At 42.0% G+C, this 14,065-nt stretch overlaps 1 protein-coding gene across 1 annotated transcript in view; it reads right to left on the reverse strand.

The window, feature by feature from the left end:
* ksr2 (kinase suppressor of ras 2) overlaps window positions 1-14,065 on the reverse strand; it is a 101,437-nt gene that overhangs the window by 20,508 nt on the left and 66,864 nt on the right. Inside the window, exons 8-15 of the mRNA XM_033972420.2 lie at window positions 13,538-13,621; window positions 11,928-12,013; window positions 10,637-10,657; window positions 10,299-10,408; window positions 6,747-6,915; window positions 6,092-6,133; window positions 2,681-2,753; window positions 585-633 (exon numbers count right to left, since the gene is read on the reverse strand). Coding sequence (XP_033828311.1) covers window positions 585-633; window positions 2,681-2,753; window positions 6,092-6,133; window positions 6,747-6,915; window positions 10,299-10,408; window positions 10,637-10,657; window positions 11,928-12,013; window positions 13,538-13,621 — 634 coding nt within the window. The remainder of the gene's footprint in view (window positions 1-584; window positions 634-2,680; window positions 2,754-6,091; window positions 6,134-6,746; window positions 6,916-10,298; window positions 10,409-10,636; window positions 10,658-11,927; window positions 12,014-13,537; window positions 13,622-14,065) is intronic.

Raw genomic sequence — 14,065 nt, forward strand, 5'->3', positions numbered from 1 at the left:
GGAGTCTGACAAAGGCAATTTCAGCCTCTGTGTTTTGTTTCACTAACGACCATCAGAGGAGCACGTACCTGAAGGAGGCGCAAACTCACACATTATACACTCTGCTCTTTCAATTTACAAAAGAAATAAACATAAATGTGGTGCCTGTGGCAAAGTAAAGGAGCACTGTGGAACTTTTCAGGTGGGAGTCTTCGTCCTTTTGGTCTTAAATGTTCGTATTAACCCTCGACATGATCCTGGGGTTTTTATTTCACTATTGTGTCTGTAAATCAAGATATGAACATTAATAACAGACAAATCAGGTCCTTCTGTCCCCGAGGTCGCTCCTGTTAGCGTTAGCAACAGGTTTGATTGACAGCGTCGCTAAGCGCTCGCTCCCTGTTAAACCAGTGGAGTGAGCGGGAAGGGGCGGGACCTTCAACAGCCTCGCTCCTGATTGGCTCTTTGGTTGCTATGACACTCTCGATATCTGACATCTTCACTGACTGGAGCTGAACGCACTTTATACAGTCCATGTTCTGACCCCTCATTTGAAGAAAAGTTACACAGTGCAGCTTTACAGTAGAAAAGAAAAGTGGACTCACATCTGACGTGGGCTCCACCTCGATCTGAAGTAAAGGGTTTCCCTCGTGCCTAAAAACAAGAAAAAAGAAAGAGAGAAAGTGAATTTGATCAGTGTTCAGTGGAGAGAAAGAGTCACACAGAGAAGAGAGGAAAGAGGGAGAGAGAGAGAAGAGAGGAGAGAGGGAGAGAGGAGAGAGAAGAGAGGAGAGAGAAGAGAGGAGAGAGGGAGAGAGGAGAGAGAAGAGAGGAGAGAGAAGAGAGGGAGGAGAGAAGAGAGGAGAGAGAAGAGAGAGGAGAGGGAGAGAGGAGAGAGCCCAGAGCTCAGAGCACAGACCAGTGTTTATTGGCGGCTGAGCTGATTCGTTGCTTGAGCCTTTACGTTTTCTCTGACCCTGAACATGTGATGAACATGTGATGTTTGACCTTTGGCGTGACCTCGTCTCATTTAAACCTGTTTACACCACATTGTTTCACATGATTCTGTTTAAAACACATGAGGTCAGTCCATGTCCCTCATGTCTCTGGAGTTTCTGTAATAGACTGAATCTACGTCACAGTCTGAGGAGCAGCTGTTCAGACAAATGTGAGGTTTATTTCACCTGATGAAGGTTTGGGCGGGGCATGTCACCTTCAGCTGCATAAATGAGGCCCGCTCTGTGAGGCCCGACTGGAGCGTCACTGTAACCTCAGACTTTGTTGAGTTTTTTAACGCGTCTTTGCAGAGCTGCACCGCGGGCCGACACAGGTGAGGCAGAGAATGACATAATGTGATTCCTGCGGCACCAGGGCCCCGGGCCCTGGGCCCCTGGGCTCTGTAATGAGAGGATCCTGGTGGAGCAGGGGTCTGAGACAGACCCTCATTAACCCAGAGACAGGACCATTAAGGCCACAGACATGTGTTAATTAAATCACAACAATGTGACAACAAAGAGCAGAGCTTTAGATCAAGGCTGAAATACACGACACACAAATGTGTGATCATTCTGTGAGGAGCTGCAGAATGTGTGTCATGTATTTGTGTAACGCACTTTCACACACTCGTGTCTATATCTGTAGGTTTTTACTTAAAGTCCCATTGAACACAAAGCCTCAAACGCAGTGAAATTGGATTAAACTAAGAAAGTGGAATAAGGATTAAAATATGTGTTTTTGGATATCGCTCGGAGGAAACAGAGAGACTTTCTCCGCCTGTGGCTCAGTCCGTGATGATGAAGCTCCGTCGGCCCAGAGCAGGCTCCATATTTACTGTTGGACGGGTTCCAGGCTGTGCCTACACACTTTTATGCCGCATCAGTGATTAATGTGATCTTGGCTTTCTCTGTGGATAACCAGGTTAGTGCACCTCATTCAGGAGCAGACGGTGAATGGGACAAAGAGCTGGATAATCCTTTCATGTAGGAGGTGATTATGTGCCATTGGCTGCCATTATGATAACATTTACAGGGGCCTTGTCATTGTACATATACGTGCACTTTTATGAAAATAACATATTTAGCCCCTTAACGAACTTAATTTAAACATGCGCTTTGTGAGGGTAAAGTTCTGACGAGTGGAAACCCGGGCTCCAGACTCCAGAGTTCATAAGAATGTGATGGACGGATCCTCTGTGGCATTTGGTGGGTCAAATATGGACCAAACGTTCACATTTGATTTGGGGCATTTCTCTTTAGACAAAACGCACTATTCCCTTTCTCCATTTCAGAACCTTTTTAAATGGTGTTGGTATTTTGTAATTGAATTGTCGGTGGCTTTATTAACTATTGATTCCCGTCTGTCCGTCCTACAGATGTCCACGCTCTTGGTCTATTTCTTGGTCCTGATCTAATTAACATTTGGGTCGAAAAGCATCTCATGGCCCCACCTCCTCCTCTTCCGGTTGTTTTCCTGAGACCGCTGCTTCCTCACGGAGCCAGAGCAAATCCTCTTGGCATCACAAGTGTAGCGGAAACTCAAGGCCACGCTCGCATTAATCTCGCGGCCGTGATGTCACATTGAAATTGTCACCCAAATATCTGTGCTCCAATAACTTCAGAGCGACCGGTTACAGACTTAAAGGAGGAGGGTGAAAGGTCAAAACACAAAAGAGTTTCTGTATCAACGACAGCGTGGTACTCACCCTGGTTCGGACAGGACGGGGTGGAGGATGACCTGTGGGGCTCTGCTGGGCGGGGCTTCTGGAGGCGTCACGTCTGTAAAGTAAATACTCATTCAATTGAACAAACACAGAACATACGACGTGATTTCGTGTTGGAGAAAATACATGTTCAAACAAGGTTCACTAATCTGTTTCCATTACAGCGAGTGACCCGATTATACGAGCTACATTTACTGTCGAGAGAGCGCCCAGCGTAACCGTCCACGCCATTTCTGTAGCACCGAGAGCGGCTGTAGCGGCGTATAAACAGTGTGTGATTAATGATATTAGTGGAATGGATAAATAATCTAAGAGTAAATATTTTATGATGATTATAACCGTATTTTCCAGACTCTAAGTGGCTCTGGAGTATAAGTCGATCCAACCAAAACACGCAGAATATTGAGTCGCACTGGACGATACGTCGCATTTTTGTGGAAATTTATTTTACAAAATCCAAGACCAAGAGCAGACATTTTATCTTTAAAGTCAAGTTCTAATAATAATAATAAAATGTGGACCAACAGGCTGAATATCAGTACATCACGCTAACGCTAATGCTAATGCTAACGTAACACATTTATATTTATTCAGCTGAAGCACAGACAGAACTGAACACGTGTCTGGTTTGTTAACGTAAGATATTAACAGTTCATCAGATAAGGATTATTTGGTAAAACTATAGGCTCTAAACTGAACCTTCAACAACTTACTCCTCATGAAATGTGCCGTTTTCTGCATTTGACCCGTGTTTAAACAGGTGACCCTGAGCAGTGGGGACGTTTATCTCAGAGCAGAACATTAGTTAAACATGTTTTAAGTCTATGCAGGAAAAACATCAAGAAGAAACCCCCCCCCCACACTGAGAGAACAGAGCGCGGTTCATTTTGTATCTTCATGTTTCGGTGGTTGAACCCAGAACCTTCTCACTGCGAGGCGAGTTGTTCTGCCTGTGCCACCACATCACTCTGAGCTACAGTGTCACCGTAGAATCATCTGCTGCAGCGTGTTATGAGCAGAAAGAAGCGTCGGTACGGTCTTTTTCTGCCTTTTTCTGTCTTTTTCTGCCTTTTGGACACACTTCCTCGTGGATTATGTTCAGCTGTTGCTCTTCTGAAAAACACCAGCGGGGGCAGCGTTGCGCTCGTCACCTGCGAGGGCCCGGTCTATTCACTTTGGACACTAAACTGTTCCCTTTGAGCGCGGCGCATGAGCCGCTGGCACAGGCGGCTGACGGGGACGACGGGCTGGTTCTGCTCCAAGCACATTTTGTGTCAGGACGTTTGTATGGATTAAGTCCAAGGAGAAGATCAGAGGCTCTGAACGCCGCTCTGAACGCCGCTCTGAACGCCGCTCTGAACGCCGCTCTGAACGCCGCTCTGAACGCCGCTCTGAACGCCGCTCTGAACGCCGCAGTGTGTGGGTTTGGCGCTGGCCAGTCTGTCTGTGATCATATACTGTTGTTTTGTATAACAGAAAAGACCAAACGCCGTTATGTAAAAGAGACACATTTTCACACAAACAAAAATCCCAGATGGTTTTTGGGTCTGTTTTCAGCGGTCTGTTTTTCGGTGACATATTCTTTTTAGAGGTAATTCTTGTGAAAATGGTCCTGTTTTCATCAGCTCGGTGGTCAGGGCTCGAAGGAGCTGCAGGTGTTTGGACAAAAATGACCAAAGCCTGAATCAAGGACATTTTTATTTTGAATACGGAAAAACGGGATTGAACACGTTTGTTGTTTTATGATTATTTTCTGAAATGTGTTTTTAGGGTAAAGTATGTTATGAGTTTAGGGCAGTCGACATCTCAGACGACACCGGACACTCCATCATCCACCCACTTTAGAGACGTACAAAACTGTTTAAATATTAACACAATGCCACAAACTGAAGTATTCCACACATAAAACATCTCAAAATAATATTAGTCTTTATTTTAATTAATTTGAATAGATTTTATTTTATGTTTTCCAATTTTAAATAAAGTGACCGTTTGCTTTGAGAACATGAAAGTTTAATCAAATCTGGAAGTTGACCACCAGATGGCGTCGTGTTGTTTTCAGCTTTAACTCCTCCCACTCATGTGACCTCAGAAACGTGCACCATGTGACCAGCTCTGACCAATCAGAGCTGTAGCTGCTCGGACAGAGCGAGCCCGGGCTCAGAGCGGAGGATAAACTCACAAAGATAAAGTTTGACGCTTTGAGGATTATGTTGGACAGGGCTGGGATTTAACGTTTTCTTCTTCTCCTTTTTGAGCTTCAGTAAGAAAAACGATGTGCATTAAGTGAAGAGGACACACGAGCTCGAAATGAATAAATGAACAAATGAAAACGAATTAAATGATTAAAAATGTTTAAATGTTCATGTGAAAATACAGAAGAATCCAAAGACAATCTGAGCTGCTGTGGTCGTCTGAAAATAATGATTTAATCTCGTTACTAAATAAACATGTTTAAAGACGTTTTAATATCGGATTTATGATAGAAACTAAATCGCTGCAAGAGGCGGATAAAAATAAAAACAACAGAGACGGATGGTGCAACCGTCCAAAGGTGTGACGTCATTTCAGCTTTTTTTGTGATTAGTCATGTTTTTACTGGCATTAAAATCATAAATGGCCCAGTGTCGCCCACGCCTTTAGTTTAGCTCCATTTTTAGATGTTTCTTTAGGCCAGAGGCGGCGCCGGGGGGAGGGGCCAATGCACCTCAGTAGATTCCTAAAGATTTTTGCACATCCACCCCCCGAGCTCAAAATGAGACGATAGTTTTAAAAAATCCATATTTGTTTTCCTACACTACAGGGGATAACTACATTTAAATTAGTTCAAAACGGCGACGCAGACGTGGCGGAGGGCGGGGTTCGCTCGCATCCGTACAACACTCTAAATCAACATTTTACGTGAGAATGAGCCCCCCTTTGAAGAACTCAGCCCCCCCATATCTCCCCCAACAAACACACTCTGCCGCCGCCCCTGCTTTTCACTGACGCTAAAATAATTCGTGTTTGCGTTTTGCGACCGAACGCCACCCGTGTAATTTGCCAGTCGAAAAAGCACGCAATCACATCTGTGTGGCTCGACTCGGCGCCGTCCACTGAACCGACGCCTTTTCCAGAACCTCGGCTCCTTAGAACTCAATTACACGTCTCCTCTCGCGCCGCTTCACACTGTGAGCTGTAAAAACGCTGCCAAATGAGTGGAGTGTGAGGCACAAGAGGCACGGGCACAGACGAGTCATTAGGGGGCCCCAAATGAGACGGGAAAGAGGGGTGTGGGGGCGGACCAAAATAACCCGGCGGTGTTAAAGAAGCCGTCCTCCTTATTCATTCTGAGCTCGTGCCCGGCGTCATGGCTACTATGGCTGGAGTAATGACCAATTAGCAAACACCTACCTGGAAAAATGAACTGCTGCTTGTATTTAAAATAACTGGAGGCTGCGGGAAGGAAAGAAAAGTCAGAGTTACAAATTTGTTTTTCTGGACTAAGGCAGACAAATAAACACAGTGTTTTTTTATTCACGTAGAGCACGGAGCGTTTGGAAATGACTCACCGCTTCAGCTTCATTAAAAACACATTTATTATATTTATGTTTGTGTCTTTTGTTATGAAGAAATATTTGACTTTGTAAAGACGCGACACAAATGAGCACAAGGTGGAGCTGCATTAAGGTGGAGGAGTGGAGGAATGCATCTACACCTGTAAGCTCCGCCCACCTGCACACACCTGAACGCACCTGAACACACCTGAACACACCTGAACACACCTGAACACACCTGAACACACCTGCACACACCTGAACACACCTGAACACACCTGCAATCACCTGCACACACCTGAACGCACCTGCACAACTTTAGATACACAACGCAACTTTAGATACACGACAATAAACCTCTAAACTCCACATGCTCCAAAAAGTAAACACACAAATAAACATAATTGATCCTAAATAAACATAATTGATCCTAAATAAACATAATTGATCCTACATAAACACAAACACACGTGGAGCGTCAGTGGAGCTGATTCGTCTCGCTCCTTACTCACCCGTCAGGTTGAACTGCTTCTGCTGGCGTGCGGACTGCGGCGAGGGGTGCAGGGGCGAGGGGGGCGTGGCACTGCTGGGAAGGGGCGGGGCCGGCGACGAAGGCGTGGACGAGGTGGTGGATGAAGGGTTACTGCTGGAGTCGGGCTGGTACGGGACGGCGATGTGGTCCTGGGACGAGAAACATCAGGAAACGAAATGAAAATAAATGTGTAAAGTTTGAGGACAGAGATGTTTCTGTTTTGTGTTTATGTTTTATATTTATCTTTTAATGATTCTGACGTTCACATTTGAAACGGGATCAGGAGAATTGAAAAAGACTTAAACATGAACGAAACTAAGACGAGAGTCACATTTCAGATCATGTTTGTACAAACTAAACTCCACTGTGCAGAATAACACAGTATTTTGTGGTTTGAGGAGGAAATGTTGGTACTTTTTTTTACTTTTTTCAGCCTTTGTCATTTCCAAATTGCAATTTCGTTCTATCTCGCAGCCCGAGGAGTGAGCAAAACTTTAACCACAATAATTTAAGCTTCAAATTAGAAATAGTCATGATACGAACATTTCAAGTTTGATTTTGGGGAGTTGGTCGTCAGAACCAATTTCAGCTCCTAATTATTAAACAAACACTTTTCTCACAATAAAATGAAAATATTGAGGAAAGTCTGACTCTGTCCTGTGTCTGTGTCTTTGAATAAAACAACACAACTTTACTGGGGGCGACAGTGGCTCAGTTGGTCGAGTGTTTGTCCACTGATCTGAAGGTTTGCCGGTTCAAATCTCCACATAAACATCATTGGTCGAGTGTCAGATCCACTGATCCACAGGTTGGTGCGATTCTAACTCACACAGATGAATGCTGTCATTGTGTCCTTGGGCAAGACACTTAACCCATGTCACCCTCAGTGTCTAGTGTGTGTGTGTGGGGGTGTGTGTGTGTGTGTGTGTGTGTGTGTGTGTGTATGTGTGTGTGTTTCCTTGTTGTTGCTTTGAGCCTTGAAGGTGGAAAAGTGTTATATATAAAAACGTGATCATTTATTAAACGAGCTCATAAAAGTGCGTCTAAACCTTTGTCAAACACATAAAAGCTCCACTGTGGAACATTACGGGCAAAGCGGTTTCCATGGTGACAAACAAGCGGCTGATCACCCACCAGAAAAGTTACAGTTACGTCGTCATTGCGTCTCGTGGTTTTTAGTTAAACATCGATATGAGACTTTAAACCTCAAACGTCGTTCGTCAAAATTCAGATTCCGGTCGATCACTAAACATGTTTTTTATTTTTTATTTTTTCCTCCTTGTAAATCAAACGGCAGAACTTTATTAAGCCAATTCATAACTTTTACCTAAACTTTGAGTGTAGATTGATTTTGTAGCTTCCAGGCAGAACTTGGCTTCCATTAATTTCCAAAGAAAAGCAGGAGAAACGTGCAGAAACAGACACGTCGGTGACAGAGGTAATACATCAGTCTGTGCAATGTGCTGTCGTTTTGTTTCTTCTGCCAATTGCCTACAACTGTTTGGACGCTTTGTTTGTGCCGAGGATTAAAGCTTCAGTAAGCACAAACCTGCAGGAGAAATGTACCTGGACTTTTCTCTGAATTCAGCTGGAGGTGAGAGCAGAGTACAACAAAAACACAAGACTTTACACTTAATTACCCAAAAAAACACACTGGATTTAATTATTACACTGAAAAATATAGATGCAATGTGTGTGTGGGCTCGCATCTCCACAAACCTGACTCGTATTTATCTCATGATGCGTGACATTGTACCTTTGGCTTTAATATTCCACAGTAGAACATTAAAGTCCTGTCTCCATGGAGAATATTCTTGGTTTTATCTTCCTCGTCCTATAAAACTGTGACGCTTTCCAGGAAGTTACATGAAGTTGCTTTAAATGTCCAACAACAATAGAGCGTGTAATTACCCTAATAACCACGTAATTACAGGTGGTGGCGCTGACGATCCTCCGGCTCATCATAATTGTAGAGCAGAAGTGTATTATTATTATTATTATTATGATTATTATGATTATTATTATTATTATTATTATGATTATTATTATTATTATTATTATTATATTATATGAGCTTGTTATTAGCGACAGATTATTCATTTTACACGTTTGTACGATGTTGTTTTAGTCTTTTATTTGATCTCGTTTACAAGGATTTTTTAATTCATGGCTCGTTCCAATTTCTATTTGTCTGGCATCAGTTTAAAGAGTCAAACCCTAAATAATAATCAGACAGTTAAGATAAATAATAAATACAACTGTGAAAAGAAACAGAAGGAACAGGATCTGTCAATCAAAGAAACACCGACTCTGACACGAAGAGAGAGACAGTTTAGAAGATACAGTCGTCTGTCGAGATATCGCGGCTTTCATGGCCTCGTTTAGCAGATTTTACTTTTTTATTTTTTATTTTTACAGCGTATGAGCGTGCATTGTGTCGTGCGTCCTGATTGGCTGTTGGACTGTAGACCATTGTGTCGATGAACAATGTCGATGAAACGTTCTGCACCGACAAAGACGCCTACGAAGGTTTGAACTTTGAGAGAGTTTAAACGAGAGAGAAATGTGAGAAAATGTTAACGCCTGTGTGAGAAAAGTGTATAAAGTGTGTGGTGAGGGGTTTGACAGACAAAAACAGAGAGAATAATGTACAAAATAAAGATGATACTTTGCAGATTTCGTCTATTGTGGATTATTTTTAGAACATGACCCTGAGATAAACCAGGACCAGTGTAAATGTCTCCTCAAATTTCACTTTATACGTTTATGTTTTTATCTTTTTGAAATGGTTTGACTGTTTTAAGTGTCTGTAGAACGAGGAGCTGCACTTTAGTGTCTCATGCAGGACGTCCCAGAATCACAAGAATAAATCAAACAAACGACGACTTTGAGTGAGAGAAACTGACCGCACAACGATTCAAAACTCAGATAAGTCCATTTAACATTAAAAAAAACACTGCTCTCTCATCTAGTCTAATGTTTCCTCATCACAAACAGACCTGGGCTCTTCTCTCAAACTGAAAACACTCTGTCCCACCTTGTGATGTCATCATGTGGTGATACAGGAAGTGCTCCACTGTGTTTTTAAACTCCACACACCTTCATTTATAGAATCATTTGGATCATTTCAGCTCTGGAGTTGCCACGTTTCTCTACTGATCTAAAGGTAAAAGGAGGAGGAGTTCACATGAAAACTCCCACTTGATGACATCACAAGGTGGAACAGAGCTTTATTTTCTAATAATAAACGAAACAAAACACAAGTCCAGGTCTGTTTTTGAGGAGAAAACAGTGTTAGAACGGTGAGTTTTGTGCGATAAAGTAGCTGCACAAACTTTAAACTCTATTATTATTAAAGGTTCAAACTGTGCAGAGGTCGTTTAAAAACAGAAAACAAAAACACAGACGGTTTGGATCTTTCCTGGAGCTGCAGATATTTTGTGCTCCGTTCTTGATCCCCACAGAGAGAGACGATGACTCAGTTTGAGAAGAATCGAAACCCTAAAGAGCCGTGTGAAGAGGCGGGACTCACCTTGTTGATTTTGTTGGTTTTGGGGAGGGTCTGGCTGATGTGCAGGTCCGTGTACCTGAGAGGGTTGTTGATGTCACATGGTACAGATTCGGTTCGTACCAAGCGAGCTACTGTACGAGCAGAAAGAGACGGAACACAGGCAGAAAATGAACAACCGCGATTATACGGAAACAATAGACGTGCAAATGGTTTTAGGAAATTAGCGAAAAATACGGAATACAAAAATAACAATCTACGCTTCTGTTATCACCACGACACAAGCTCTCCATATGCAAACTCATTAAGAAGTCATTTTCTTTAACTAAAACTGGCAGGAGGAAGTCTAATTAGTGCTTTACCTTGAGTTATTCCTTGGTGATCTTTATGGAGAAAAAAGAAACAGAAAAAGCACAATTTTAATTCAGATAATAGGATTTTTACGCTGCGTTCTATGTCGGCGCTCGCAGGACGTGACACACACACGTTTGTCAAACTAAAGTGGCTTAATTAATCGGAGATAACCCTCTGTTAGACCAAACCAACGCCTCTTACGTCTTTTTACTCCAATTAATGAGGCCGCTCTGTCCATCAAAGCCTTTGTAAAGTGCAGGAATAATCAGGGGACGGCTTAAAGTGGAGTTTGCATGTCAATTAGTAAGACTCATGTTTAATTTACAGTAAACACATCCCTTAAGCTAATTACCAGTGTTACTAATCACTTTATAGAAATATAATCCTTTCACTTTACATTTAGACACATCGTACAAAACTGTGTAACATCGAATAACATCATAAAACATCATAAAACATCTTAAAACATCATCAAACGTCACACAGCACTGACCAGACTAAAGGGAAATGTGTTTAAATCAGAGTCAAACCACAAACCACATTAGATTAAAGACCAAACGCATGTTTTTGTTGAAGCAGACGCAGCGACCACAGACCGTGAACAAGTGACTGTCAATCAAACCTGTTGCTAACGCTAACAGGAGCGACCTCGGGGAGAGAAGGCGTCTCACTGTTATTAATGTTCATATCTTCATTTACAGACACAATAGTGAAATAAAAGTGTAGAACGGGTTAATATGGACGTTTTTAAGACCAAAATGACGACTTTTTCAATAGAAAGTGAATTGGAGTCAGAGTGGATGCAGCTGAATCGCGCACGTGCTCATTTCCTGTTTGGAACGCGGTGGCGGCAGGTTCGCCACGTCTTTTTACAGATATAAAGTCTATGTCCGTGCAAGGACCAAAAGTCACGTGGACACTACAGATTAACTCATATAGTTTGTGAAAATGTAATAAAACTGAGCACGTGACTGATATGAAGCACGTTCAGGGGAAACGCTAACGCTTCTTTTCTGGTTTTGACGGATTTGTCACAACAACCGTCCTTTTTTGTTAAAGCAACATCACAATTCAGATAAAAATGACTTTTACTTATTACTTTTTGAATGGGAAAAGTCGTCTGAAAATCCTTAAAAATCACGAAAGAACCATTCGCCTGAACCGTGCGAATCGTGCGAACTCATGAGTCTCAGCTTCCAGGCGCCATTTTGAGGACTTTTGAGGATGAAATGTTTCTTTTGAACAGGTGGTTGCCATGGTAACAGTAGATATTGTCTAGATAAGTACAGGACGTTGTACCTTTGAGAGAGTCTCGTCCTCCTCGCTGGATGATGAGTAAATGACAAGGCGGAGCTTCTTTGGTGCATTTGTTGTGGCACTTCAGCCTGTGTGAGGCGTCGAACGCACAACAGATTAGAACAGATCTGAACGAAGTCTGAAAACTGCAACGTAAAATCTGAACATGAAGAAACTCTGAAGTGTTAATGCAAAATCTGAACACGAGAAAATAAAATCTGTAAAATGAACAACAGATAAACAGAAAAACAGAACGATATGTACACAGACAAAATAAAATACTCAAGTAAAAGTGAAAGTATCAAAGTACCCGTTTAAAAATGTGCTTAAAGACTCAAAAGTCAAAGTATTTCTCACAGATTTTGAGTCTTTAAAGCTTCAAATGTGGAGATTTTGATGCAGATTTGAGCAGAAATTTGCTCAACAGAAACAGTTTAATTAATATTTCCTTTTTTCTTTCTGTTTTTATTTGTGTATTTTTGTTTGTTCAAATTCTGCTCGTGTTAAAAATAAAACCTTTTCAGCAGGTCTCACACGATAACAAAAATACTTTTACTTTTCAGTCCTGTTCAAAAATAGAAAGTACAGATACTGCTCTCAAATGTACTCAAGTAAAATTAAAATGTACTTAAGTAAAAATACAGATACTGTACTTTTACTTTGTCACATTCCACACGTCAAAGGACGAAACCACACGGACAAAACGACAAACTGTGAGTGGAGTCGTGATCCCAGTGGCATTTTAAATGTGGGCTGGAGCTCAGCAGCTACTGCATAATTAAACACGTGGTAGTACTTCATACGCAGTACTACTTCATACGCAGTAGTATGTGGAATTTTCACTCATTAATCTGAAGCCACGTACTGATAATCTGCAGTTACAAAGATTATAATTTAATCTTAATGTTGATCTAATGAACCAGATGATTTTCAAAATGATGGAAACAGAATCAAAGGACAAGTCCGTGGACGAGGTCATTGTGTTTTAAATATAAACTTATTCAAAATGATGAATAAAAGCTCCACCTCCTTTAAAACGACTGAGGGATTAAACCTTTAAAAACATGTATTAAACTCTGTTCTGTTTCTGCTCCACAAACACAAACTGATCTAAAAAAAATCCTCGTCCTTTTCCTTTAAACTCAGAGTCAGACTCAAACTGTGGAGCTGAAACATTTGAGTAAAAACATAAAAAGTTCATTTTAGACCCTCAGTTTGTCCACATCAGTTTATTCTGTCGTTTCACCGTAAAAACCTGTAGGTCACTCTCTTTCTCTGCCGTTTGCTTCTATGTCTTGGTGTTTTATTGTTTAATTTCATTTGTGTCACATTTTATCTCTGTGTTTTTGTTTGTTTATGTGAAGCTCTTTGAGCAGTTTAAGTTGTGTTTTAAATGTGCCGTATACATGAAGATGAACTGATTTTAACGTAATTGTAATGAAATGTGCGTTTGTGAAAGTAACAGCAGCTCAATCTGGTACAAATCATGTTTTTTTGGTAAAGATGAAGTGATTTGTACATGGTCCCTGACAAATACAGAATAAACTGAGACAGAAGAGCGCTGTCCATGGACTCTCCCTGTATAAATAAATATAAATAAAATCCATACGTACTTGCAGTTTTTACATTTCAGTCCAAACAGCATTCCCTTCCCACACACGATGCAGGTCTGCGACATCCAGTACTTTGTAGAAAACCTGTACAAAAACAAAGCAGAACATGTTCACACAGAAGTATAAATTGTTCTCGTGACCTTTTGTTGGCTGTTTTCTCACTGCAGCAGACAGTTTTTGTGAAGCCGGGTCTCATATTCACTGTATAACCTTTTCGCCGTGATAATGGGCACCTGCAGTGTGTCTCCCTCCGACGCCGCTCACCTGCTCATTTAATCCTCCTCCATTTTGTTTGCATCGTTCAGCGTTCACGCTGCGCCAAAGAGGCTCCGGGACGATACGCGTGAACACGGGCCGCCGGCCAAGTTTACGGCGCGTTTTAGAGCTCGTACACATCAACCGCCGAAACAGCCGACCGTGAGAACAGAGCCACGAAAGAGCTTTGTGATCACTGCATGTGTTTACCCCACCTGGCCACCGGGAGCAGCAGTGAGGCTGGACGACGCAGACTGACCCACGGAGTTTGAC

This window comes from Periophthalmus magnuspinnatus, chromosome 9, assembly GCF_009829125.3.
Source record: "Periophthalmus magnuspinnatus isolate fPerMag1 chromosome 9, fPerMag1.2.pri, whole genome shotgun sequence".
In the NCBI taxonomy this organism is placed as follows: Eukaryota; Metazoa; Chordata; class Actinopteri; order Gobiiformes; family Gobiidae; genus Periophthalmus; species Periophthalmus magnuspinnatus.